At 45.5% G+C, this 27,889-nt stretch overlaps 1 protein-coding gene across 1 annotated transcript in view; it reads right to left on the reverse strand.

Moving 5' to 3' along the window:
- SPEN (spen family transcriptional repressor) overlaps positions 1 to 27,883 on the reverse strand; it is a 65,805-nt gene extending 37,922 nt beyond the window's left edge. Inside the window, exons 1-3 of the mRNA XM_017732697.1 lie at positions 27,759 to 27,883; positions 9,186 to 9,506; positions 5,410 to 5,886 (exon numbers count right to left, since the gene is read on the reverse strand). Of these exons, the coding sequence (XP_017588186.1) occupies positions 5,410 to 5,886; positions 9,186 to 9,506; positions 27,759 to 27,841 (881 nt within the window). The 5' untranslated portion in view covers positions 27,842 to 27,883. The remainder of the gene's footprint in view (positions 1 to 5,409; positions 5,887 to 9,185; positions 9,507 to 27,758) is intronic.
- Between the last annotated feature and the right edge of the window lie 6 nt (positions 27,884 to 27,889).

Consider the following 27,889-nt stretch of genomic DNA (forward strand, 5'->3'; position numbering starts at 1 on the left):
AGAGCGAGATAGAAATCTTATTATGCAACGCACATTTTTAATAGATTATTGCCGAGTCCAGGGCTGAGGTAATGCAGGCTGTCAGCAGCCGGGGCGGGAGGCCGAGGGACGAGCGGGTTGCGGCCGCTCCCTCCCAAGGGCACCGAGGCACCATTTCTTCACCATCCGTGAGGAGAAGTTTGATATATCACGTTATTTTTTTCCACAGAAGGATCTATTTATGTGGTTACACATGCACAGGTACGTCTTTTTCGGCATATCTCGAGTATAAAGGTTTGCCTTCTGTATTATAATCTCTCAAAAGCCATCTGAAAACTTTCTGCCTGTGCTCAATCTCAAGAAACTCGATACAGTCCCCAAGGGTAAAAAAGCCACATTTAAAGGATGGTCTCGGTTATATTTAGCTGAGCAGCAGCACAGGCTGACACGAGCAGAGACACAAGGAAGAACAAAGTGAAAACGCTCGACACTTGGTCACAAAAACCTGCGAGTATCTGAGGTGGATTTTTTTTTTTTTTTTTAAATTTTCCTTTCCCTAATTCACATTTTGCCGCGCGGAGAGAACATCAAAGCAGCACATGGGTTTGTGTGAACAAAAGGTAAAGATGAGGTGTTTCACCTGACTCTGTCAGGATTTACTGTTGCCTTTGTGTAATGGAAAAGGCTTCCTACTCTTAAGAAATTCTTTAATTTTCTTTTCTAAATCGTCACCTAATTCTTTTCCCATACAAACAGGAGCCTGCTCAACCCTGTCGTTCTACCAGAATAGATTAAAAATTTTCAGCTCATCTCTACAGTACGAATGTATGTGGAATTATTTAATCGTGACAAAAGCCATCTCACAGATGCTTCAATAAAGACTAAACAGCTACATTTAACCTCATTTTTCCTGATTTTTGATCTGTCCTCAGCACAGGCATCTCCAAACCCACTCAAAATCCCAAATCACAGCTAAGTCAGTGATTCATCACTTCTGGCAGCAAACGATGCGGGAAGAAGATGAAGACAATGGTAGAGAAAGGTTTGCGTTATGTAATGAAACTAAAACTCACTTTTTTCTACTTTCGCTTCAGTTGTTGAAACAGGGTAAGAAAGTCCCTGACTAAATAAAATACACTGGAGGTTTCAGGGAGCCTGTTTTTCCCATAATTAAAATTCTCTTGGCAGTGTTTTTCATCAGTTTATTTCAATATTAAGACACACATGTATTCCATTCCAATGGTAATTCCTTGCTCCAGAAAGAATTTCATCACAGAGAAATCTAAAATTAAATCCAATCTCTAATTACCTTATGCCTTGCCCTCTTGTCATGAGAACTTTAAATACAGCTATTAGAATTTTTAAAAATTCCTTTTCAAATATCTGTATGTGCAACTTCTTCCCATTGCTTGATTTCAGCAAGACTGGAATAACTATGTTCACCTAGATCTTGGTGAAAATAAAACCAGTGTTTTATCTAAGCTGAAAATGCTCCTTTAATTTCACAATATCTATTTCATATTACAAGCTATAGGGAAATAGTCATCTAACTAATTATTCATCCAGCTCCAGCATCCTGGAGATGAGACAACCAAATAAACACTCTTAAAAATAAATTAAAGGTGACTACATTACATACTATAGGAAATTATTCATTTAACTGGCAAATCCTCCAGCATCCTCCACATCAGACAACTGAATAAGCACTCTTAAAAATAAATTAAAGGCCAAGGGAAATCTCAGGTCGCTTATCTGTAAATTGAACACACGGGGTGTTCACACTTCCACAGCCTGGACATCACCTTACAGGAAATCAAATACTTCTGCCTGGATTTTTGTAAATGTATTCAAACCCCATCCCAACAAGGATTTTAGGAGCGAAATGCCCCACTCTCAGCACCGGGTGGTTCAGCACACTGCTGCAGCAAAGCTTTAAAAATAATCACTAACACATGGAGCAGCAAGAGACGTGTCAAGCCATTTGACGTTACAAAACTGAATCAAAAAGCCCAGAAATTATTTTTAGCGCATTAGAGCACCTCGACACACAGCCTAGAAAAGAGCTTCTTCTACCAAAAAAAAAAAAAAAAAACAACAACAAACCAACCAAACCAAAAACACGGAGGATTTTTCCAGGAGGTTGGGCAGGGCACAAACAAAATCTGGTTTGCTTCCTATGGGATCACCCAGCTTCCATGCATGGCCAACTTCTTCCATGACACAGTACAGAAAATATGTTTGCTAATGTATCATTTGTGGTGTGTGTCTGAATCACCAAAACTGAGAAACTGAGGCTTCTAGTGGTGGCAAATTGTCATTTTTTAAGGGCTTTTTTATTCTTTCAAGGTGATAAAAAAATTCCATCAACCCTTTTCCACAATATGAGTGGGGAATGAGCAATCTCACATTAAGAAGACTTCAAAACACAAATTCCTCCTCAAATCCACGCAGGAACCATCCACATCCACCGGCTTCCTCACCTCAGCCCAGCAGGCAACTTCTGAGAGGCCACAAAACAACCCAAATAAAGCCTGGCTTTAGGTAATACCAGTTATTTTTAACGTGTTCTTTTTTGGTTTTAGTTTCTAAATTACTCCCTTGCAGCTCCATTACCTGCAAAGGCTCCCAAAATAGCAATTTAATGCAAAGTTTAGTTGAGATCCAACACAATAAACGCTTTATGAAATAAAGGCTTTTTTGGGTAGTTTTTTAATTTTTAAGCAATCTGCAGATCATGTTTCTTCACGTTACTGTCCAGAAAAATCAGCTCCGTTTAATCAGTGTTATTACTTCACACAGCTCTTGAAAACCACAAGCAAGGAAACCCAAACTTCTCCTTCACTACCTTTCTGCTGCTTTTTCACAGCTCCGGAAGGACAGTGCCTGGAACAAAAGTTCCCACAAGTGTTGAACACGCCCCGTGTGTCCCAAACACTCTCCAGGGCAGGGAACACAACTTTGCCAGCTGAGACCAACAGGACGAGACTTGAGTGACCAAGTTCTTAAATTTCAGAAGAATTCAGTGTCATAAAGACCTTAGTAACACCATGGCGTCGCAAAATTGGCCATTTCCACTTACAAAAAAGCCATAAGAGAATCTCCAGCTTGCTAAAATCCTCAAGACTACCACGGAAATTGCAGGCAATAATTATTCTCCAGACAAATAAAACTGGATATATTACACAGCAAGTGGGAGCACCGAACCAGGGGAAAGGCTCACCAGCAGTGTATGAGTGGCTTAATATTTACATGGCTAAATTCAAAGTGTGTTGAAAATTAAACACGTGTGCTGTGAAAGACTTCAAGGTCAGGTGGGGTTTTGCTCCCCAAAGTAAAGAGAGGGTTAAATGTTTATTAATATCTAACTGATTGCTGAGAAACATGTAAAACTCCTTTCTGAGCCTTCAAAATTAAATATACAATCCACCAGATTCCATTACTTGCTCGACTGAGTTTGATTTTATTGTATGAATAAGAAAAAAATGTTTTATTTCCTCCCAGAGTATCGTCTACTTTTCCATTACTACAACTAGAAATTGCCAAGAAAATGAAATGCTCAAGCACAGCAGACACTGCTTTTCTTCTCATTAAATCTTAAAACTTGGTTCCAGTGGGATCATATTTAGCCCTCTCAAATTCAGAACAGGATTTCATCCCGCCTCGACATCCCAACAATGACATTTTATAAATACTACAAGTTTCTTGGACGCCCTTCTCATTCCGCAAGGAGCAGAGAAGCACCAGTAGAGATTTTTCTTCTTCCCCTGCTTCAGATTTTTTTATTAAACCTTAAATGTAACCAGCCCTCCTTTCAGTCCATCTTCTCTAGGATTTTTTTGAGACCTCTGGAAATCTCACCGATTTTTCTGAGCTGTAATAAGTGTGAAAAATCTTTGACAAAGGGTTGTCTTTATTCAAGCATTAAGCTCTCATTGAGCGAAGTGCTGGAAATAAACAAACAAGTGCTTAAAGCAACCTGTAAGTTGTCTTAGATCTTCACCTGCTCTCCAGCTGAGACAGAACCTGGATTTCTAAATCCATGAGAAGAAAACAATAATTAAAAGAAGTCAATTAAATCCTTGCATGATGCTTTAGACATGAGGGTGTGGAGCAATCAGAAGAGGAGAAACTGATTTCCTCATCTTCTCTTCTGTACACTCTCCATGGGTGTCAGCCCATCACACCCTTCCAGAAGGTTCAACATTCAAGGTAAGATTGTGTGAGAATAATTCCCTTGGTCAGAGAGTTCTGCCAGTGGTAAAATTCCATTCACAGTGATAATCACAGAATCCTGTGACAGGTTGGGAGGGACCTTCAAGTTCATCTAATTCCACCCCCTGCCATGGCAGGGACACCTTCTACTGTCCCAGGTTTCTCCAAGCTCCATCCAGCCTGGTCTTGGACACCACCAGAGATCCAGGGGCAGCCACAGCTGCTCTGGGTACCCTGTGCCAGGGCCTGCCCACCCTCACAGGGAGGAATTTCTTCCCAATATCCCATCTGACCCTGCCCTCTGGCAGTGGGAAGCCATTCCCCCTTGTCCTGTCATTCCAGGCCCTTGTAAAATTGAACACTCTACCAATACACTTATTTACTTAATGAATATTTTCAGTTTTAGAAAAGAGCTGGTATGCAGAGGAAACGCTGCCAACTCTGCAAACCCTCCCGAAGAGCAGAGCTCTTCGCCAAAGAGCATAAAACATTTATGGGTGCAACTGTAGCTTCGTGGTTTCCACTCCTAGGGTGAACTTACTCTTAGAAGGCTAAATATCAGAGAGGCACATGAAATTAATGAATTTAAAAATTCTTAAAAGAAATCAGTGATTACCTAACACCTTCTTTTCTTCCCCCTAGGTATTTCATAAAGCCATGTAAATACAGAGCCTATTGCAGAACCAAGGACATGGGAAATATGTTACTAGGAATAGCAAACTTGGATTATTTTCTTTTAATTCTTCCAAGTCTACAATTTTTGCTGGGAGGCAGCGGGGAGAAATGGGAAGGTGACAAATCAACCTTGTGAATGTCAGCAGTGACAGGGCCCGAGAAGAAACAGAACAATACCACTCATCATTTCCCAAAGTACATTGAAGTAGGGCCTGTAAAAAGTAGCTGACCTTAAAATTTGCTTTTTATCTTGCTGAAGCAAATAAAAGTGACCCCATTCTCCAGGCACACAGGCAGCAAGGCCTTGTGTCTGTACATCCCTGCTCTGCCCAGCCACCATCTTACAGGTGCTGCATGGATCCACCACGGAAAATAACGAGTAACGGCACCAGCGTTCCCCTTGGAACCCTTCGTGCCAACTGAGCCTTTTTACATTTCACTCCAGTTTATTCCTACGTCAATGAACAAAGCTTTGCCACGGAACAACTCCTTGGGCTCGCACCTCAGGAAACGACCCGCACAGCCCACGGCACAGGGGCCTACCTGTCGCTGCTGGTACTGCTGCTGCTGCTGAGGGAGTCGCTGCTGGAAGATCTGCTCCGGGAGCCGCTGCCGCTGGGGGAGCGGGCGGGCCGGGCGGCCTGGCTGGCCAGGCGCTGCGGGGACTGCGTCCTGGACTGCGACGAGTGCGGCGACCGGCTCCGGCTGTGCTGGTAGTTCCGCTCCGGCCTTCTGCCTCGTACCTCCCGAGTAATGTCATCCCTGTAGATATCCCTGTGTACCACACTGGGCAATGTAAACTGCTCCCGGGCCCTAGGTTCGTATCGGGGGTCGTGAGCATCAAAACGGTTTGGACTTCGGCTCCGAGAAGTGTAATAGAGCCCATGTTGTAAGGTCCGCTCCCGAGGGTCTCTATAGTAATCCTGATCGTAATGTCTCGTCCGATCAAATCCGCCCGTCCCCCGCTCATGGTGTCCATAGGCACTATGTTCATAAGCACGCTCCCTGTTATCTGAAGCCCTGCATTTGGGAAGGGGGAAAAATATCGCATCAGAAAGGGGCAGGCACAACTAAAAGCAAATCATGCAAACATTCACGGCAGCACGACTTATTGTTGCGACTGCTTCTCCACTAACCAGCAATATCCTATCAAGCAACTGACAAACTTCAAAATATTTTACTTGACTCCAAAGTTATATTTGTATACGATCAAGCTGAGCAATCATTTTGGTTTAATCACAATATGGGGCTTTCATGACCAGCGACTTGCCTGCACAGGAAAAAATTCTGCTTTCCAGTGCAGAATCCTCATTCAGGTTGTTCTTTTTCTTTTAAATTCTGTAAACAAGAAAAACTTCATGTTTGTGGACATAATCATTAACTTTTTTTTCTCTCCATTTTTGCTTAAGAGCTCCAGAAGTTTTTTTTCAAAATTTGGTAATTACTGGAGCTCTTGTAATTATCCTTCTGCAAAAATGGCATTACGAATTGGGCTGTAGCCATGAAAGCCTCCATGCAAAAGCATGACCCAGAGGTAAGAAGCTGCTTTCAAAAGGGGTGGCATAACCCATAGAGAATTCCCAGAAAATTAGGGGGGTTCTTGTTGCTGTTCTAAAATATTTCACCCTCTTAGAGGGAATTTTTGCTTTGACCAGATTGCTACATTCATTTCTTGTAAAAGCTGTGGATGCTGAAGAAACACCTCCATTACTAATGCTGGAACTGCAAGGATGCAGGTCCCCACAAGATACTACAACCCTACACAAGGACTGGGAATCCAATTTTTAGGCAGTTTTTGTTGCGACTGCTGCTGTTGCTGCAGTCGCAGAATTTCTGTCTGCACAAGCTGCTGCTTTCCAGTAGCTACAGTCCCGTTTGTTTCAGTATTCTGAACATTTTAAATTGAGAAAGGCTCGGTGATGCTCTGAGTTAGTCTGATCTCTCAAATAAAAGAGATAGTAAAACTGACAGATAAAGGAACACTACAAATAGTTGAGTATTCTGATTTAGACAAGTACCAGGACGGTACGTCTTAGTTACATCCCCAAAATGGAAGATCCAGAATGGTTACGTTTAACATTTAAAAAGCACTTCTAAAATTCTAAATATGTCAGGGTAGCCAAAGTTAATTTAAAAATTAATTATCCATCTTATGAAGGACATTTTAACCTTTTTTCCTCAGCCTTCTCTCTTGGCTTCTTCCTTCAGAATCTGTTATGAGTCACTTCAATCCCCTGAATCCTGATAACCCAATTCTGCCTTGTGCCTCCTCCTCCCCCTCTCCTGCATCACAGCTCTAGTTCAAACGGCAGCAATATTTCAGGGATCTTTTATAAACTGAAAATGGGATTTGAATCTTTTTTTGATTGGCATCTCAGGAAGTTCCTTCCATTCCTTCTCCAATGAATCACTAGATCCTTAATCCTCTCAATATATTCACTCTCTGTTGTTAAATCGTAACTCATATCGAGCTTTCTATAGAGCTTCCTCACATTTTGCCTGCATTTTTTCTCTCAAATCATATATAAGAAACTGCTTAACCACTGCAAGAGACTGTCATTACCTTCAACATCTGCTTGAAATTCATTGTTGCCTTTCTATTTCCATTACCTCTTGCTCGCAACAATGGAATTTTGAAAGATATTTCTGGATCTGGCACATAAATGTGTCTCTATTTTGGTTCTTTTTGCCCCCTTTTGAAGGACCGAGATCAACAATTTTATAAACGATTGCATTTAGCATCCTACAAAGTGTTAATCAGTGAGAGCTGATTTAATGAGGTCAGAGAAAAAGCAGTATTTTCTAGCAGGTTACTGCTACAGAACTGACAGAAAGAACAAATCCTTATCCGTGAGAAGGACACAGAAGACAGACAGAGGAAGCAGAGCTGAACAGCTACTGGCTACAGTGCTTTCTTCATTTATCTATTAGTACTAAGTGCTACTGGAGTTAGTGGAAAGAGAGGGTTTGACTTGGGTTAGGAGAGGGGCTAATATACACAGGGCAGGACATACCAACCTTTTCCAAGTGTGGAAACAGGACCTATATTCCCAATTAAATCTAGGGAGAGAATTGTGAACATAACTTCCCCAATTTTGGCCCCTCTTACAGGGGTAATCCACCTTCTTAATGGGCAAGGGTGTCAAATGATATTTTAGATGAACCAACAAGAAAAAAAAAAATCTTAGTGACAAGACACAAAAAAAAAATTCCACTGGACGGAAGTAGTCCCAGACTGAAACTGTAACTCTGAAACCCCCAGACTTCTTTCTTGAGACAGAAGGCACTTAAATAGATCCATAATTTTAATTTCCAGCCCTAAGTCTGAATCAAGCAGCTGGTAGAAGATCCCCCGAGGCCCGAGGGCCCTCACGCTGCTGCCAGCAGGCATCCTCTGGCCGCCTTGGTAACCATCCAGCCCAGTCACTTCTCACTGGTGTATCCACAAACGGGTATTAGCACCACGTCCTTAAAGCTAAAGTATGTTTAATGTGGAGCAGCAGAGAGCTTTTTAAGAGACTAGATAGTAATCCACTCCCCATGGCTACTGGCGTCTTGACTGTATACCATCCAATAAATTCAAGGCAGTAGTTCTTATCCCAGCTTTAAAAAAAAATAAACTATAATTTCCAAAATTTAGTAATGTCCATCATCTCTTTTTGCCAATGCCATCAGAAAGAATAATCCCAATAACTTGGAAAGGATGTAGATCCAAAATGGAACCATCACAAGCTGCCTTCGGTCTTCTCCATCCAAGCGTTATTTCCATGGCTAAGTGTTGTCTGTAGAATCCAAGGGGCCGCATCATTAAAGTCTACTACGAATTTTGTGGTGACAATCCAATTAACATACCCGCTGCGTATAGTGAGAACTGAGAGCTAGGCATCAAGCTTTCACCGAATTCTAGGTTCTAGTATTCCGAAGATACTCCACAGAGAACTTCACCACATGTTGTAGAGTAAGATAGCTCCATCTGGCAGCAGGGATACATCCAGCAAGGCCTTAATATTATCCAAGAAATGGGATCGTTACTTCTAGAAAAGAGTAACTCCAATATCGATGCTGGCCAAAGGAAATCTTCCATATTAAAACCACCTTATTTCAAGTGTAGGTAGATATCCAACCAGCTGCAGGACACATCCTCTATGGATCCACAAGGTACCAGCCACTGGGATAGAAATCACTTCTGTTTCCAACCCAAAATAGGAAACATAGATAATTCCCAAAATTTTAAATCCATCTGGGGGCCCTAGATACGAGTTTGTGTTTCTCACCATATCAAATACAAAATACCTGCCTAGAGAAACCTTGGAACTTACCCATCAAGTCTCCGCTCATAACGTCCTTCCCGTGCATGAAGTGATGGTGGGGGGCCGTAAGTGGGCCCCCCACCACCTCCTCTGAACCCAGAAACCTCTCTACTACGAGATGCTATGGAAACTGTATCATCCAATCCCCGCGCAGCACTGGGAATGGTTCCTGGCTCATTATAATCCGTCCGTAGGTCTCTATCTCCCATTTTGTTGACAGAGTTGTGTGCCTTCTGCGCACTTTTGATGTCCACAAAATCCACAAACGCTGCCACTCCGCCTTCCGACCCCCTCTTAGGGAGGATTTTGACACTTTCGACACGTCCATATCTGGAAGAGAAGCAAAGCAGAGCACACAGGTTAGTGCTGGTGGGAAAAGACCACCTTTAGTAACATTACCTCCTGCAAAATCAACATCCAACCCTTCACCCTTCCCATGTGCCAGGAAAATCAATCGTTGGGAGACACCAAGAGGGAAAAAGCCATTTGGAGCGGGGAAAAGGCCATTTAAACTTTCTATGGTTACATTTAAACTCCTCTCTCACAGTGTGGGCAGCCTACCATGGGATCACCCTTTTTATAGCAACAGAGCAGCAGCAGAAGAAACAGAAAGGTGTTCGCAACCAGAGCACCCTGCACATCATTAGTCTGACACAATTAAAGAGGCACAATTAAAACAAAACCGTGTCACGAGGAAAAATACAGGCAGCCAACAATTTTCTTAGGAGACAAATGACCTTGACACAGCAATTCCACTACTCCGATCTGTATTTAACCCAGAGTCTCCACTGTGATCCCCGTTCCTGATCTCAAACCCGTTTACTCCCAACACCTTGCAGGACACGCGGTCGGCACGGACCCCCCAGACCCAGGTGCTGCCGGGGTTCAGCCTCCCACTCCCACTCCGGCCCCAGCCGCCCAACAGGAGCGCTGAGGAATGCCAGAGGGAATGTGACACCACCCTACGTAATGTATGTTAAGTAACTGCAACACTGGCACTTACGGATGAGTAAATGTCTATGTAAAATAAAAATAAACCCAAACATGTTTGTGTACACAAGGAAACAAGATGTAAAAACATATTTAAATAACTTGCATCCACTCACAGCAGAAAGGACAAGCTGGGAGGGATGAGCACAGTGATGTTTTAACAGCCAACAACTGCAGGGTTTGGGTGCTCAGTTCTCTCAGCCAAAAGATTCTGAGCAAACCAGGGAAAAGCTTTGAACTGCAGCTGGTAATCCAGGACAAGAGAAGGCAAAAAGTGTTATTTTTGAATGTGCCGACATAGAGGAAAGGGACACACAAATAAAAAAACCTCGTCAGGAAGTATTTGTAAACTCCGTGAAGAATTATTGCAAAAAAATTTCTATGCACAAAGGCAGCACAATGCTGGACAGATGTAAACAGACCTTACACAGGCAAAACTGTTCCCAGCCACACACACAAGGAAGAGGGAATACAACCACCAGGCTGAGGCACACACGCTGTCAGATCCCGGAGCTGCCTCGGTTTCATGCCTGGCTTTTCCTACACCTTACAATTTCATCATTGTTGTTGGATGACTAATCCTTAAATACGATCTGAAAACCTGCCTCGCTGACTGCTGCCTTCTCATTCCAGCCTGACCTACTACACTTACATATAACCTGGTTTGGATTTAGAGCCCTTTTCTCCCCGGTTTATACTCCACTGAACACGGATGTGTGCACAAGCAGAGCATCTTCCAAGAAAAAAATGCCTTGTTGGCCATAAAAAGACACAGTCACACACCAGACACATTCCTGCCTCTCAGCTGTCCAAGGCTGAGCTTGTCACCTTTGTGCCCCTGGGTACAGCACAGGGACGTTAATTCTTGGGAGTTGCCTAATCTGTAATGCTCTGGTTATTTTTTTTATTTATTCTTTGTGTTTTATTTAATTACAAGCTTCAAATAATGGCAAATGGAACTGCACGAAAGCTGCTTCTCAAAGCTTACTCTCTTTGGAAGCTGGATATGATTATCTTGCCTTGAAAGCAAGATTTAGAAAGCCCAGAAAAGTAGAGGATATGGTTAATAAAATCTGTGTGAGGAAAAAAAATGGCCTAATTGGATGTGGCAGATGTAGAGAGAACAGGAGAGGGAACAGGAAAGGAAGGAGAGGGAAGGAAAACAGGAAAGAGCCTATTTGAGAAAATGTTCATGCCATGAATGAACGTGACAAAAAATGCGGAAAGTAATTAGGAATCCTAGTTAGGATCACCCTTTAACATACATTTCAGTGCCAGTTCTCTGCAAACAAAGATGGGCTCCAACCCTCATATCTACACCAGGTAGTTCCCAAACTGACTGGTTAGAACGCATACTTTCGTTTTGCTCTCACTGTTTACATGTTCAGTTTCTGGCAACACAAGCCCATATTTGCCTTCAATCTTCATGGGGGGCACAGGATTGAGATACTATTGATAATGGTATCAATATCCCTAAAATCCTAGTTGTCGTTTGACTGCAGTCACCATGGCCCACCTCACATGAAGCACTGCCTGCCAGTGACATTAGAGCTGGGCTCTGAACGACTGCCTGCTCACCACCTTGACAATTACTGCCTGATTCTGAAATCCTAACACGTACATGTTATTATACACACACAGTCAGAACTCAATCATTCTTTTGCTGCAGAAGATCCAGAATGTGTTAAAATGTTCAAATATCTGAGCTCATGCTGCTCAGAAAGCAGAGAGGATACAAAACATCAGTGTAATAAGGTCCCCATCTACCACAAAAACCACCTAGCAAAGGTGTAACCCTTCCCAATAATAATTTTTATATTGGAAGAAGTGTACTTTGGTTATTAATTATTTTTTTCCTAAATAAGAAATGGATGGGGGAGGCTACTACTGTATTGCACTGCAGCCATGGTGCTAAATCACTCCACTCCAAAACGGCGCCTTTTAATCCCCCCTTATCCAGATACATAAATATAGGCTGCGCTTTGGTGCCCTGCCCCGTACCCTTGACAGGCCCCGAGGATAATCTCTGACAATCGCCTTTGCTGAAAGCGAGGGAGGCAGACGGGAGGAGGAGAAAGGGAGCAGAAGGAGGGGATGAAAAAACCGAGGAGAGAGAGCCCTGAGTATTCCAGGGCAGCTGCTGGAAGAGGAAGGTTTGCATTTTCTGTGCTCTGCCACAGTCCTGTGATTGCAGACATCCTTCAGTCCCCACCGCGAGGATCAATGTGCCGAGTGATCTGGCCCGGCCGCACCCATTGGCGTCTCTCCGAGCTGCTCCTGTCTTGGCAGATGCTGCCGGGAGGAGACTGGGGGGAGAGGAGGGAGATCTGCAGTGCTGCATCACCACACGGCTTCACTGCAGCACAGTAACGTTATAAGGAAAAAAACCACGACACTTTGTGAAGGGCCGGGGGAGGAGAGGCGGCGAGAGCACCGTGCTTCCCTGTGCCGAAGGCAAGATGGAGGTGAACATGCTCCAAGGAGCAACCTTTGTCCAGGCAGAGGGCTGGGAAGAGGGGACAAAAGGCCAGGGGAGGCATGGCCACGACCTTTGGTAGCACTGGCAGAACAGCTCCTCTCAACCTTCGCCTCGTATCGCTACACCTGCACGTCAGCCCTTCCCAAGGCTGCGTTTTGCAATCGCTGCCAGACCAACAGAAACAAAGAGGTGCCTTCGCTCAGCTCCCACTCTGCAGACTCGAACAAAAACAAGGCCTTTTAGTGCCTCTTCCCGTCCACAACTCCTGCCGATTAATCATTAGCTCCACATCGTTACGAAGGCAGCCGAGGCCGTGTTTTCGGCAGGGTTTACAGTTCAACCTGAAGCAGAGGAGACGAGGACGTGCAGGAGCTGTTATGTCACTGAGCCCCTCCAGCAGCACAGCACGACCGAAGCACCCGGCTGTAAACACACATCGAGCAGCCCTTGCAGAAAGAAGTTGCCCAATAATCACCGCTCGAACAAAGCCACACTAATCCAGCTTTTCAGACAAAGAAAAGGAATTCATAATTTAAGCATTATCGGTTTATTCACTGTAGATCAAAGCACCTCTATATTCAAGCAGCTGAAATGTCTCTGGGCTCTTGGCACGGCTGCTCAGCATGTTTCCCTTGCTCTCCAGCCCTTCCTCCTCCCAGACCGGGAGACAGCACAGCCGGGTTGGGAAACGCAGCCTCCACCAATGCAGGACCAGGCTGGTTCCTCCTCCCCAGGGGCAACGTGTCACCCAGGCACAGCCAAAGTCATCCCACACCCTACAGCCTTCCCTAGCCCGGGGACTGACACCCTTGGCTTCCCAGCTTTAATAAACCACTTCAGCTCAGGTGCTCACTCCGAACACTCTTCCTGCACAGTCCCTGCTGTTCCAAGCAAAAGCTTTCCAAAGCAAGCACAGGCTATGAGAACGCCAGCCAGTAACTTTGTAGTAAGCAAACCTTACTGTTTAGTTGCAATGGTCTATAAACTGATTAGGATCTTTATAGGACATATCTGTACACGATTAGAAAGGGTGGGTTGAAGTGAGGGAGATTCAATTTTTAATATAAACCAAATCCCCCTTTAAATCACAGTACCTCCCTATTTCTCTTGCTGAGTTCCATACAAGCTTGTGAGGACCTTTCATACCCAACCATCTTCATCACTGCAGAGTTCTGCAGGTCAGCTACATCCTGGCTGAAGAAACTTCACCACATTTTTATTTAGAAGCTGGCACAATGCTACATTCCACATACTACTAAATGTAAGAGACACTGCAGGACCCAAAATAATGCAGGAGCTTTTTCTGTGCGTGTTTCTGCACCGCCCGTTGCAAGCATGATTTGACAAGATGCTCTGATACAGCAGGACATCCGAGTGTTCTGTATTCACTCGGGTTCCCTTTGGCTGCAGTCAGGTATCTTTAGCCATCTGAAAAGCTTGGCTGATTTTGCCGTGCCACACTCAAACTCCTTCCTCCTCCGTGATTATATAACCCCAGCATGCCCCAGCCTGCATTATTCAGTAAAATGCTCGCACAGCTTGAAGCTTTCCTTGGCCAATCACATTCCTCTGGCTTTGTTGTTATTTCATAACAAAATAATGTGTCCTGAAATAATACTTCACCAGATGTTTGTGCCTCTTCTCCTGATTCCTGACACCAAATCAGTCCAAATACCCCACACTAGGGGTACTCCAGCCCTGCATTCCCCCTGCACAAAGCAGGTCTGCTCTAGGTACAGGGAAATCCAGGATATGCAGCTACTAAACCTCCATAAAGCAGGATGCCATCACCCTCCACAGGGAATTTTAGCCAGGCTAATGGATGTCTGTTGAGTCCGTGAACATCAGTTCTAGGGTCTTCTGCTATCATGGACGCTCATTTCACAGCCTGAGAAACTTGGCCTACCACAACAGCACGTGCAGCCACTTCCCAGCCATAGAATACACAAAATAACACACCAAAGAGCAGCACCGACCACACTGGGATCTTACCAGCAGCAGGACACCGAGCCACAGGGACAGCTATCCTGAAGAAATCCTGTTTGGAGTTAAGCACCAGCCTCCAGTACCACCAGCTCCCAGCAGGAACCGCACAGTGAGCGTCTCCCGCCCGCACCGCTCACAAAAGGTGTTTAATATTCACCACTGTGAGAGTTCCTGAGCCAGCAACACAAAGGGAACTTGTGTCTCTACACAGGCGTTTGCAAAGATTATAGCACTACAGCCGATCACAATGAGGGCAGTGATACAATAAATGAAATACACAGCACTTAGAACATGCTTATCCTAAGGAAATGACATCCCACCATGTTCCAAGCTTCATATTCATTATAGCCATGTGCTTTACTCTCATAAAATATATTTATACACTTACAAATTTTTTTTTAGAAAGGGAATTTCATGTGCAGAGCAATATAAGATGGTATTTCACCACCTCAAGACCTGAGCAGCACAAGTCTTTGGAATTAAACTCTGCCTCAAGTAATGCAGAGCATTACTCAAAATTTGACAGTATTATCACGTGCCTGGCATGGAAGGAGACTTGAGGACTGACAGACACAGAAAAATCAAGGAATCTAAAAAAAACCCACTCAAAATTGCACTGACTGTTTCATAAATACAGTAACTGACCTGTAGCAGACAGCAGAACCAGGGACAGACCATTGAGAAGAGTGTGCACATGGCTGGTCTGAAAAATCATTCCAATTCACTGAGATGGATCTTGATAGAAACGAGCAGAATTCCATCGTCCTGGTAAACTACACTTAATTTTAAGTCTAACAAGTGTGGGGAACTGTCAGGTGTTGAGCCACAATCATTTCACTTTGTAGAACTGTCTCTCAGCCCCAGGGAATTTGTCAAACGATATCTCAAATGCTTCCAGACAAATATGGCCACGTCCCCACGGCCGCTGGCCTGGGCCAGCAGCTGCACTCAGGGCAGACCAGGAGCAGCATTTACTACGGACAACTCGACAGCAAGTCCTCGTTGGCTCCCTCACCAACTGTGTCTTTCACACACTCCCATACTCCTTCCTCTCTGCTGTATTTCCAGGAGACGTGGTAGGTTTAAGTCCCCCACAAGAACAAGGGTGATCGTGAGATTTCTCCCGGCTGCTTAGAGAGTATTTCATCTGTCTCTTCAGATGAAATTGGTCTCCTGGTTGGGTGGTCGAGAACAGACTCCCATCAGGATATCTATCCCACCATTCTTTCCCATAAACACTGAACCCTGTCACCACCATCATTAAGCTCTAGACAATCCAAACACTTCCTAACACACAGGGCTACCCCACACCACTTCTTCCTTGCAAATTCCTTCTGAAGAAGTCACAGCCATTCATTGCAGAACTCCAGTTGTGCCAGTCAACCCCACCATGATTCCATAATGGCAACTCATACCATCATCTCCTGCTGTGCAATGGTTTCCAGCTCCTCCTGTTTCTCACCCGTGCTGAGGGCACTGGTGCAGATAAATTGCTGTGTGTATAAAGGTAAGACACAGCGAGTGGCTGGGACAGCACTCTGGACGATCACAAGCAGGAAAGCTCATCCGTGAGTGATAAATCCACATGATGTGCAGCTCTGAAATCCTTCACCTTCCTAGAGCCAAGCAAAATAAAAGCTCCTCATATCACAAGGAGCTCTGGTTTTCGAGCCACACCAAGAACAGCCCTTGCGACAACAATGATTCAGAAATATGCCCTAATTACCAAGGTCCCATCATCAAATGTCTAGATTACAATCTGAGATGCTTTAAAACCTGTTTAGAGTGATCTTTATTGGCTCTGCGACCTTTGGGGGGAGAAAAACAATGTTCTTCAGGGCATTCTCTTCAGCTCTTGTTCTCATAATAAAGATCTTCAGAGAAACATCAAAATCCAGCAGCAGAAACAATCAGCAGGGTTACGGAGCTCAGCCAGACAATCCTGGGGTGAATCCTGAGCTCAACACTCCTACCCTCCTGCCCCAACACCCAAACCACTTGAACCCAGACCCCTCTGGACTTTGCAGCTCACTCTGGCCCCCAGCAGCACTCAATGGGAAATCTCCCAACTCCCAACTACAAACGGGGGTTTTGTTAATGAGATACAGCACGTGTTCCTGCCACGCACGGAAAACAGCCAGGGCTTTGTCTGCACTCGTAATCCCTAAGAGATGACAAAGTAGGAAATTAAAAAGCTAGCATAGGCACATTCACCGATACTCCTGATACCTCTGGTATTTAGGAACAACACGCTCAATAGTCCAGAGATAACTCCATGCCGAAACAAATGCTCGCCTCTTGCTTTACAGCTCAGCCAAATGCTCCATTTTAAGACCCCAAGTAAGAGTGATTCCTAATTAAGACATTTTATTTTTGTCTTTATTGCAAAGTGACCTTTTGGATACTGCTGAAGTATTACTATACAAATGGAATTATTATATGCCACAAAGGGAAGAAACAGAATATTTAAAACTGTTTTTTCATAGTTGCCGCAGTCAGTAGCAATGATTTCATCCAACAGTCAACACACCAGGAAATTTTTCTGCAACCCCCATGACAACCAGTTCTGCCACAGATCAGCTGTTGCAGCCAACACGCATCAGGTCACACGTGAATATAGGTGCATCCATTCCTTAAAATATTGACCAGTTCCGCTGCAAGACCCCCAGGAAGAGTCCTAGCGACCTTTCAAACCAGGGCGAAGACAAGGGCGGGGGAGCTGAACCCATGCCTTGGACATGGGGATTACATGAAGCTGGATGAATAAAAACACCTCCTGGCACTCCAAGCAACATCTCACTGGGCTACATTTAATATCCTCCTCACCCAGTCAGCAGTTCTGCTGCTGGCAGTGTCAGGAGAACCCAGCATTGCATCAGCCCAGCTACAGCTCGACCGTGCTGGAGCGAAGGGCTCAACACAACATCAGCCACTTACAGCTGCCAGCGGTAACCGGACAAGGCACGGCCACCTCAGCCAGCCAGAACAGAGAAAGCCTCTTCCTAAGGAACTTTTCCTAGTTGTTGCTATGGAACAGTTAAGGAAAAGCATGGAAGCACCCCTACCTTATTGGTATATGTATTATTTAAAAAAAAAAAAAATCAAAGTGGCTTTGTGAGCAGAACTAATGAAGACTCATTTCTTACGGATGCATGTCTTGAGGTCGAATTCTCTGGCATCCAATAACTGCCAGTTCCCACTGCAGCTTTTCCCACGGTCAGGAACACCTCTCTCCCATGTGGATTCTTTAATGTCTAATAAGGGCTGTGCTCTCACTGCAGCTTTTCTCTCCATGGGGCCACTAATCAGGTCTCTCTGCTCTATTAAAACCGCTTGTTTTCACAAAACTCAAAGGAACGTTGTGTCTCTGAGACTGAATATCCCCTTCGCCCTCAGGTTTATCTGAAACTGGCAAATGGGTTCAAAATTGATTAGGGAAGATATATATACACACGGCAGGAATACCTCAGTCTTGCTCTCCAAGTAGATCAGAGTAAATACCACTATTTGTAGAAGCATGGTAAGGTTACAGAAATATGTAGGAACTCTGCATGTTCAGCTGTGTTGTCTCAAGCACGACGAGTTGTGATTCTTTATCCCCAGCCTACACAGATGCGCACTGTCACGTTCCTACACGCTAGACACAGAGCCTAGCCGAATTCCATCTCCAGGGCATTTTTTTTCTTCCAGCTTAAAGCATAATCTGCAGATTTGCTTCAAAAACACCAGCGGTGATAGGCTACATTCAATGCTTTCTGCAGGGGAATTGCTCAAGCCTGTTCTTTTGCGTGACTGATTTTAGGATTTGTTTGGATTTGATGTTAAGAACGCGCTGCATCGCAACTGTAGGGGAATCTCTTGATTAATCAAGGTTTTTCATTCTTACATGAAAGGGTAATTCCCCATCTCACTTTTGCTTCTCCAAGCTCTGCTTTGCATGTATTCGGCAGCAGATGGAGGAAAATGCAGAGTCACAACATTATGGTCTCCCTGCCATGCTGCAGAGCACTTGAAATGTGGATCATCTTAAAGCTCTGAAGTCATGGTCCTCACTGGTTCAGACTTCTCCAGTAACAGACATTTACAACCTCTTCTCCAAGGTTTTGTATGCTTTCCAGAAAATGGTACTTCAGAAGAAAAGAAAAGTTTATCTGTCTGCAGTCTGAGACCACCTCAAATGATGGAACTGCTCTTCCCCCTCAAACTTCATCTGGGTTTGAACAAGTGACCGGCTTCAGTTTAGCCCATAGGTTCAACAACTTGAAATTCATTTCTGATGGAAATCCAAGGACTCTCAGTCAAATCCCTAACCACGAAAGCTCACCAATGCTAAGAGGTTATGATCTTGACACCAGGGAGGAAATCCAGCCAGTCCAGCCACTCCCGCTCTGCCACACCAGCCAGTCACCAAACACAGATCTGCAAATGTTACTTCGTTGCTTCATGACTCACCGCTTCCATCGCCCTGGAGAAAGTGCTTGTCCCTGTGACTAAACCAACTGGCAGCACAGTCCTTGGCATGAGCCAGGTGTCAGCCAAAGGAAAATAATATTCCCCACTGACAAGCACCCGGCAAGAGCCTGGTACACACTTGGGTGTGTTGTGTCTGCAGTGACTACCTGCGCTCCAGGCACTTTCTCCATAGGCGAGAGCCTGGGACTTTCCAGAGCCAAGCTCCTGAACCAGCCACACTTTAATGGCTTTTCTTTTAGTGCAACTTAAAGTCTAGGTTTTGCAAAGCTGAGCTGGAAACTTGAGTTTCATCGCAACAACAGGCAAGGTTTCACACCTCAGCTTTACGGGCTGACTTAAAGCAGGCCTCACCACACCAAAGACTTGAGCAGAGCTCTATCTGGAGATGAACATGTACTACCAGACCAAGAGGGCTCCTCCTGGGGTTCAAGGATACACCACACAACCAGATACACCAACACAACTGCTGGGAAAGCTGCTCCCTCATTTTATGCCATTTCAGTGATCAGCTTCACCTCTGAGTTTCAAATCAGACTGACACAAGCCAGGCAAGAGCATGAACTGCAGGCAACCCAGGGGCTGTTAACTCTGAGAGGATGCAGAGGAAAAGATGCTTCCTGAGCTCAACTGCTGCCAAAAAACTGGTGTATCTCACCGTACCCACAACCAGCGTTATCATCTACCAACATCAATCTTGAAGCCACTTTTATTTTTTAAATGTGGCAAAGCTTCACTGGTACTAATTCTTCCAAGAAGTTGGTTCAGAGTTAACAAAAAGCCCAAAGGTTTATTGAGACTTTGATTACAAGGCAGTGACTGTGCTGGCCATTGGCTGTCTGGATGCATATCCAGCTGCCTTCCTAAGAGCAGCATCTCACAGATCCCGTGAAATTAAATCAGATGTTGATTACGTATACAAGGGAGATACTCATCTGCCCTGAGCTTTTATTCCCCTCACAGTTAGGATGCTAATGAGGCCGGAAGACTTCTTTCCCCTCCAAAGATGACTTCTTTAAACCTACGACTTGGCAATTTATTTTTCTTATTTTGCCCTATTAACTATTACAGGTCACCCGCAGCTGCCACAGAGAGCTTAAAGAGGGACATTTAAACGAGCCTCTGTGATCTCCTTGGCAGCCATCACTGTTAATGAGGACGGGAGGTATTCACCCAGAGGCAGGAGCAGATGGACCACGGCGCGGAGCTTTGTGCCAGGCGGAAGCGATGAACACCTCACCAAAGACACAGTCAGGGAAAGCTGTGACAGGGACACCAAGTTACTCTCAATGAATCCCATGGATAGCAAACACAACCAGCTCAGTTTTGTTCCTGAAGAAAAACTGCAGGTGATTCACTACTTGCTTAAATAAAATCATTTACAATCTGGCTGTTCTTTTTGTTGAGCCAAAAGATCATTTCAAATCCAGCTCTGACTGGGTACCTGACCACCTCTGTGACAGGAACTTGGTCTGAACACAGCTCTCATTTCCTACCTCACTGGGAATAATAAAAGACATGGAAGCTCTTCCATTTGGACAGAGGGGCATCCAAGAGGAACACACACAGGTCAAAACTATCTCACCAGCAGTATCCACCAGACAGCCCTGCAGATCATCCATTCACCCTCCTTCCAGAGACATTTGGACTTCTCTGGCTTTTCAGGGAAGAGATGAGAGCACGCTCAGGGCATTCTGATCAGATGCGGAAGCCCATGCTCCAGATCTAAGTGCGCTTATACAAAAAAAGTACTTTCAGTTTTAAGTTGCTGAATCTAATTAAAAAGAGGAAGAGAAAGGAAGCAAAAAAAGCTCCCTTTTGTTCTTAAAAATGTCCAAGCCTTTAACCAGAACACGGTTGTTGCGACAGACTGCTGCTCTCCTCCCACGATCAGTTTGTCTGAGCAGAAAATTGATGTTCTTTTCACATCCAAACTCTGCTCCTTCTCACCCAAGTCGCCACGAAGGTCTGGACCTCGCACAAGGCAGACACACAAACTCTAGCCCAGAGCCAGCCACACACAACAGCTACAGAATGCACTTCCAAAAAATCCATCCCAGGAAGGATGTTGTTTCCACCAAATTCAGAGGTGCTGCCTTCAGTCTTTCCTGACAGATCAGACTGCAGCAGGCCCTAGATCTATCTGGCATATTTATGAAAAGCCTGGAACAATGTTTATTCTTTTACTGAAGGATGTTATCTTCACACTGCAGGATTTTACAGATTGCAGGAGACAATTACAGAGTGTCAGCAGGTTAAACAATAACTATGGAAATGCACAAACCAAAGCAGTTGCTGTGTTTTATTCATGGTCCAGAAGCCTTCATCACCTCTGAAGGTGTTGCCGCAGAGCAGTGATGGAGATGGGTTTCGGGGGATCTGAACTGCCACTACTCCCCAGGCAGAAAGGTGAAACCTCCATATGAGTGTGTGCATACAATCACCAGGTGGGAAACACTGCTGACTTGTAGCCTGGGTGATGAAGAAGGCAACTTCTGTCTGATTTTCATTAACTGTCCAAGGAGTCAAAGACTTGAGCAAAGGAAAGCAGCAAGGCTGGTTGTACACAGTGAATTTCCATCCTCAGGTTCCTGTTCCTCCCACAAGATTCCTAAATCAGCATGCCGAAGATGCAGCTAAACTCCAAATCTTATTATGGAGAGCAATTGTTTTTCTAGTTTATTCCTCAGTTCATTGTTTAGGAATGTTTGTCCTTGCAGTCTTCAGTTTCAGGGCATTCTCAGACCTCAGCAAGTTCAATGAACTTAATAAAAACACAAGTGAAATATCTCACTGGTTCTTATTTTTGGTAGCTAGAAATCCAGAGTGTATCTAACCCACTGGCAGCTCCACAACTCACATCCAGCAACTCTCCCAAAACCTTCAGCAGCCTAAAAGCAGCCAGGAGGGCTGACCCTCAGTTCTACCCCTTTGCAAACGTCCTCAGAAGACTGTTTCAGTGTTTGCTATTTCTGATGTGCCCTTCACATGCAAAAGGGCATCTCCTCCTCTTCCTCACAACCCAACAGCAGCGTGAAACCACTACAACAGCAAGACAAGCTGCAGCTATGACACATCAGCTCACAAAAACAAAGCTCCCGAGGAGCCCCAGGTCCACCCTGACTCATCACCTCATCCAACATCTGCAACTGCCTTCTACTAATCTGGATATTTACTTCCTTTTTTATGGAAAGCCAGTGAGTGCCTCTTCGCCCTCAGCAAAGACAAGGACCTAATTTTGGACACACCTTAAGACGTCAATAAGGTCATTTGCCAGGAAACTTGGCATGACTTTCTGGCCTATGAAAAGCAAGGAGGAATAAAAAAACAGTCAACGAGGTTATCACAAAGTGAATTTAAGCCTTTATTCATCTCCTGTTCTGACCTGATGAATGGATTTAATACCTTTGTTTGCCTCGCTGGACTGGTAAATTCTCAACATGTGAATCTGTTTTCTTGTACTCTGAAGGGATTATTTTATTGTTGTACCAAAGGAATTTACAATAAGGGCAAGAAATACCAAAAGCCAACATCACTCTTGAGCGGCTCAGCGACAATAGAAGCTGTTCACATCAAATCACAAATAATCACAACTAAATGCAGCCTGGACCTTTGAAGAAACTTCAGAGAAGAAACAATGCCAGCCAGGCTCAGCAGATGACAGAATTTTGTGACCAAGTGACATCAACTTATCTTTCTACCACAGCTCAGTGTATAAAACCACTTGACAGAAGCTTAGTCCAAATCTACACTCTTTGTGGCTTTTCATTAAGTTTCTTTGAAATAATTACCCAGCCATTTCCTCGGCCAGTGTGGCGTCAACCAGCTGCCACCTCAAGCGCAGGCAAAGAGCAGAATCCTGAGCGGCCATGGATCTCAGCCTGCTCGGGACCCACCTCCGTGACTCGGCCTGGGGGAACCAGGAGGCAGCTGCAGACAGACACCACTGGGTAACGCGCTGGGATGCCACCGAGGTGATGCCTGCGCTGCTTTATGGCTCTTGTGGACCAGTATTAGGAATAGAATTATTACAGACCTAATGGAAAACCACCACCAGAACCAGCACCACCATAACCCCAAAGAGCCACCTGACTGACCAACCTACGCCCTGCACAAGGTGGACTCTCACTGGAACCAAGTGGAAGAACTCACCTCATGTACTCCCCTTATGATTCTGGGCAATTCTTTTAATTCCCCTGCCCAATCTCCTGACCAAACATCCTACCATGGTCTCTGGATTACATTACTGGAAGTGTTTATAAAACCAGCACAAACAAGTTCTGATGCTGCCCATTATTCCAGACATCACTCCAGTAAAGCCCAGGCGTAAACTCCACCCTCTCCCTCCTTTACAGCTCTGAGCTGGAAAGGGCAGTACCTCATCTGTGAAAATACCTAAAGTGACACAAATCGAGAGACAAAACAGGAACAGTTCCTTGTGTGGCCTTATTTCTGTATTTTCCTACAATAGAAATATACCTGGATCTATACAGGCTGAACTGAGTTAGGATAAACATTCCTGTGTTTGCATCCCAAGTGATATCCAAGGACTTATTAATCAATGACCACCAAAAAAAGCCAGGGAACCCATTTAAGAGCTTTACTAGAAAACTCAAGCCAGTTCCCATGGAAGGGCACTGCAAGACCTTGACGTGGCAAGTTTTTCCTCCAAGTGTTCCACACCAGCAGCAGCCATCACCGCTCTTGCCAGGTCACAGCCTGCACCAGAGCTACCAAAATTCCCCTACACCACCTCAGTCCACAGCGGTGACACAGAGCAGAAGGAACAGATTCCACCCTCCCAGGCTGAATTTACACTCCCAGCCGTCAAGACAAAACGTTTCCTCACAAACTGACCAAATATTCTCTAGCAGTTACTGAAAACAAGCAGACACTCGCTGTCATGGTAGGTTTTTTTTCACAGTTGTGTTTAAATGCCAGCCACTTCTCCAGGAGGTATCCAAAGCATCTCCTGAGAGACAGACACTGGAACATGGCTAAGCCACACAAAGCCTATTTCCCACCCCAAAAAAACCCTGAGAAGTTACTCATCGCCTCCAAGATTGCCCTGATCTGCAATGTATTTCGGTTGATTTTCAGGGAGCACATTTGTTTCCTGAAATCCAGGGTTTCTCCTGGACTTGGTTGCCACTGTGAATGCCTTCATTCTCCCCCAGCACAGGAGATTGCACACGACAGTCACATGGTCCATCATTAGGAGGCTTTTACACATCTTTTCCCTTTAAAAGGCCAATAAAGGGACAAAGCCATGTTCTTTCAGATAACTGGAAGAAAACACAGGGAGGAAAAAAAATATGGAAGGGTAGCACTTGTGTTGGGGACAACTGTTACTATATTTAGTCGCCTTGTTCTGCAAGCTGCCGAGCATCTGTTTCAGTGATGGTGAACGACGGGTTTTTTTCCAGCATTAATTAGGTGAACCCAAACCACTGCTCCCACCACTTCCCCGAGCTCACATCTCCCAGATCCTAACTCAGATTTGTTACTTATTCCACCTCAACAGTGGATCTCCAATCCTGGCACTGGTTGCTTTTCTATTTCAGGGTCCTAAATAGCTCAGTTGAAAGGAAATACAGAGCAAAAAGTTTTTAAAAAGGGAGTATTTGGCTAAGAAACTGAAAGACAATTTCAATGTATTTAAATGCATGGAAAATCTCTCCTTTGAAATCCCCTTCAATATCAAGGAAACAGATTTTAAAAAGGGCTTCTGAGGAAAAAAATAGCACTGCTCATGTAAGAGAGTGCTTCTTGAGACCAGCTTCAGTATTCTCTAATTTGAGAGAAGAATTCACAGCAGGGAGTGTTATTTCCATTCACCTAACTAAACTAAACAAACCGATCAGAAGCATTTGGGGAAAAAGAATAAAAACATATTTCTTCAAAATTTTTAATTCATCCCTTAAAAGAATTCCTTGTGAGGCTGCAAAGCCAAGCAAGGTTCCCACAGTCCGTGGTTAAGTGAAGGGGGGAAAAACCCTTCGCACTCCCGCCGGGTTGTAAGTTTTAGGAGCTTTCTCTGAATTTTTCTTCTTTGGAAACAAGGTGGTTGTTTCTCAAACTCGCCCCCAGCAGAGACTGCAACAGCCCTGCGAACGGGCTTCCATCTGGGAAGGACAGTATCTCCCAAGCAGAGTGGAAAAACAAACACCCCGGTGAGTTGCACAGAGGCTCCGGGGGTAAGGCGATTCCCGGCCGCAGTCCAGTTGAGATTTTAGGCGGTATTTCCCCCAAACCCTGCCCCGCTCCCATGGCTCAGCCTCCCCGCACGCGCTTCGCCCTATTCCCAGGCTGGGGGATGGGTGGGAACTGGGCTCTGCCAAGCCCCGCTCCATCCGAAAAGACTTTCTCTCCCAACTGCAGAGTCCTTTCCAAGGAGGAAGCCTTCCCCATCCCACCTCCATGGCCGGGCAGCCGCTTTCCTTCCCTCTGGATAAACCCACCACGCCGTGCAATCCTTGTGCAGCGCGTGTCCCTTCCCCCAGGCGAGCACGGGCATACAAAGGAAGCCTTGCTCCATTGTCCACCTACAGCACCTACACACCGAGCCTCGGACCCGGCTCCGCGCTCACCCCCTCACCCCTTTTCCAGCCACAAATATTCCAGTGGTTACACCCCAGCAGCATTCGGAGGCGGCGTGTCACTCCCTCCCCCCAGCTTAGTACCTGCAGCCAAAGGGCTGAAGCGTGTTTTAACTGTGTTTACTGGCGTGAGATCAGCCTCACCCAAACACACAAATCCCGGGCAAAAATCACGCTGGAAAAACAGGGAGAAATGCCTGGCTACAAATCTCCTTCCCAAACCTCCGATCGCAACTTGCCGAGGTGAAAACAACCAAAAAAAGGTAATTAATTCAGCGCCTGCCATTTTTCCCATCCATCTCCAAGCAACACTACCATAGCAACTTTTTCCCTGCTTTAATACATATTATAAAAGGAGTGGGACTGGACAAAATAAAACCCAGGAATGTCAGATTTCCACTATGGAGTGCCTATTCCCTCAGCTAGTTACGGCTGGAATTAACCAAGTAACCCTAGAGCGAGCTTTTTCCCCCAAAACCTGGCTTTGTACAACACTGGGTCACGTAACCCGGACTGAGGGACACGACAAACCACCCTGGATACACATCCACCATCCTGCGCGTTGGCACGGACCAAGCGGCGAATTCTGGGCTCAGGGGGATAATAATGGTGAAAAAAGAAGCAGCTCGATTAAAACAGGGCAATTTCAGAGCGAGGAGGATGCGGAGATGGGATTTGGCTGCTGCAGCAGCTCGGGCCTGGAGGATGGAGGGGGATGCCAGACCCTCAGTCCTTCCACAACAGACGACCAGAAACCAGGGAAGAGGCGCCGGTACCTTCCTTTTTCCCCCTCGGTGTCACCGCATCTATTTTTCCCATGGTGACTCATTATTAAGGACGCTCCATCATTTTTCCAGCACGGGAAGATTAAAGGAAGCTTCAAAATCCATTTTTTTTTCTGCTGGTGGTGGGATTAAAGCAAAGCGCCTGGAGGGGCCACGAGCTGAGCAGGGCTCATTACTCTCTTTTTCTTCATAAAAAACAGCTTCCAGCGTGCGGTGCATCAACTTGAGAGCATTTCCACAGGAAAAAGGTGTTGCTGAGGCGGCGGGGGAAAAGCCTCTTCCTCCTCCTCCTCGCAGGGAAAGACGGAGGGAGGAGGAAAAAAACACAACCATGCAAACAGCTACTACTTCCTTATGAGTGGGATTAACCTATGCAACAACAAAAAACAAAAAAACAAAAAAAAAAAAAAGAAAAAAAAAAAGAAAAAAAAAGGAAAAAACAACCCAGCACGATATAAGGAGTCCAGAGCCCTTCCCGCGTGCAGGATCCTGTGTTTTCTCCGTGGGTTTGTGTGATTTTTTTTTTTTTCCCAGAGTCACGTTTTCGCAGCTGCAGGCGCTTCGGTTCCCACAGCTCGCTGCACCTCGGGAGGACACGCAGCATCCTCCACAGCTCCAGGTGGGAGGGAAACGCAGTGAAATGGGCGAAAATAAACAGAAAAAAGTCCGAGCGTTGAATAATTTAAAAAAAAAAAAAAAAGAAAGGAAAAAAAAATCCAGAGCCCTTCCCGCGTGCAGGATCCTGTGTTTTCTCCGTGGGTTTGTGTGATTTTTTTTTTTTTCCCAGAGTCACGTTTTCGCAGCTGCAGGCGCTTCGGTTCCCACAGCTCGCTGCACCTCGGGAGGACACGCAGCATCCTCCACAGCTCCAGGTGGGAGGGAAACGCAGTGAAATGGGCGAAAATAAACAGAAAAAAGTCCGAGCGTTGAATAATTTAAAAAAAAAAAAAAAGGAATGGAAAACACGTCGGCCAGGCTCAGCACTGCCTCCCGACATCCTCGGCATGGGATCCGCTCCGTGCTGACCGCCGAGCCCCACTCGCTGCTGCTCCGTCGTTTCGGGTCCATTTTTAGCCATTTTTGTATTTCCCCGCTCCGGCCGCGCCGCCGATCCCGCCATGGCGCGGGGTATTTACAGCGCTGTTTTCCTCCTCCTCTCCACGGGAACCGCCGTCCCTGCGCACTCCTCCCCCCCTTTCCCACGTTTTTCCCCTCGTTTTTCCCCACACCGCGGATCGGGCAGGACGGGCCCCCCTCGCCGCTCCCCACTCACCGCTTGAAGTGCTCGATGATCTTCTCCTCGCGAACGTTCTCCGGCAGATTGCCCACCCAGAGGTGCCTGGTTTCCCGGACCATGCTGCGCGGCGCGGGACGAGCCCGCCGCCCGTGCCCCGGCTCCCGGCC

This window comes from Corvus brachyrhynchos, unplaced genomic scaffold (assembly GCF_000691975.1).
Source record: "Corvus brachyrhynchos isolate BGI_N302 unplaced genomic scaffold, ASM69197v1 scaffold215, whole genome shotgun sequence".
NCBI classification, from domain to species: Eukaryota; Metazoa; Chordata; class Aves; order Passeriformes; family Corvidae; genus Corvus; species Corvus brachyrhynchos.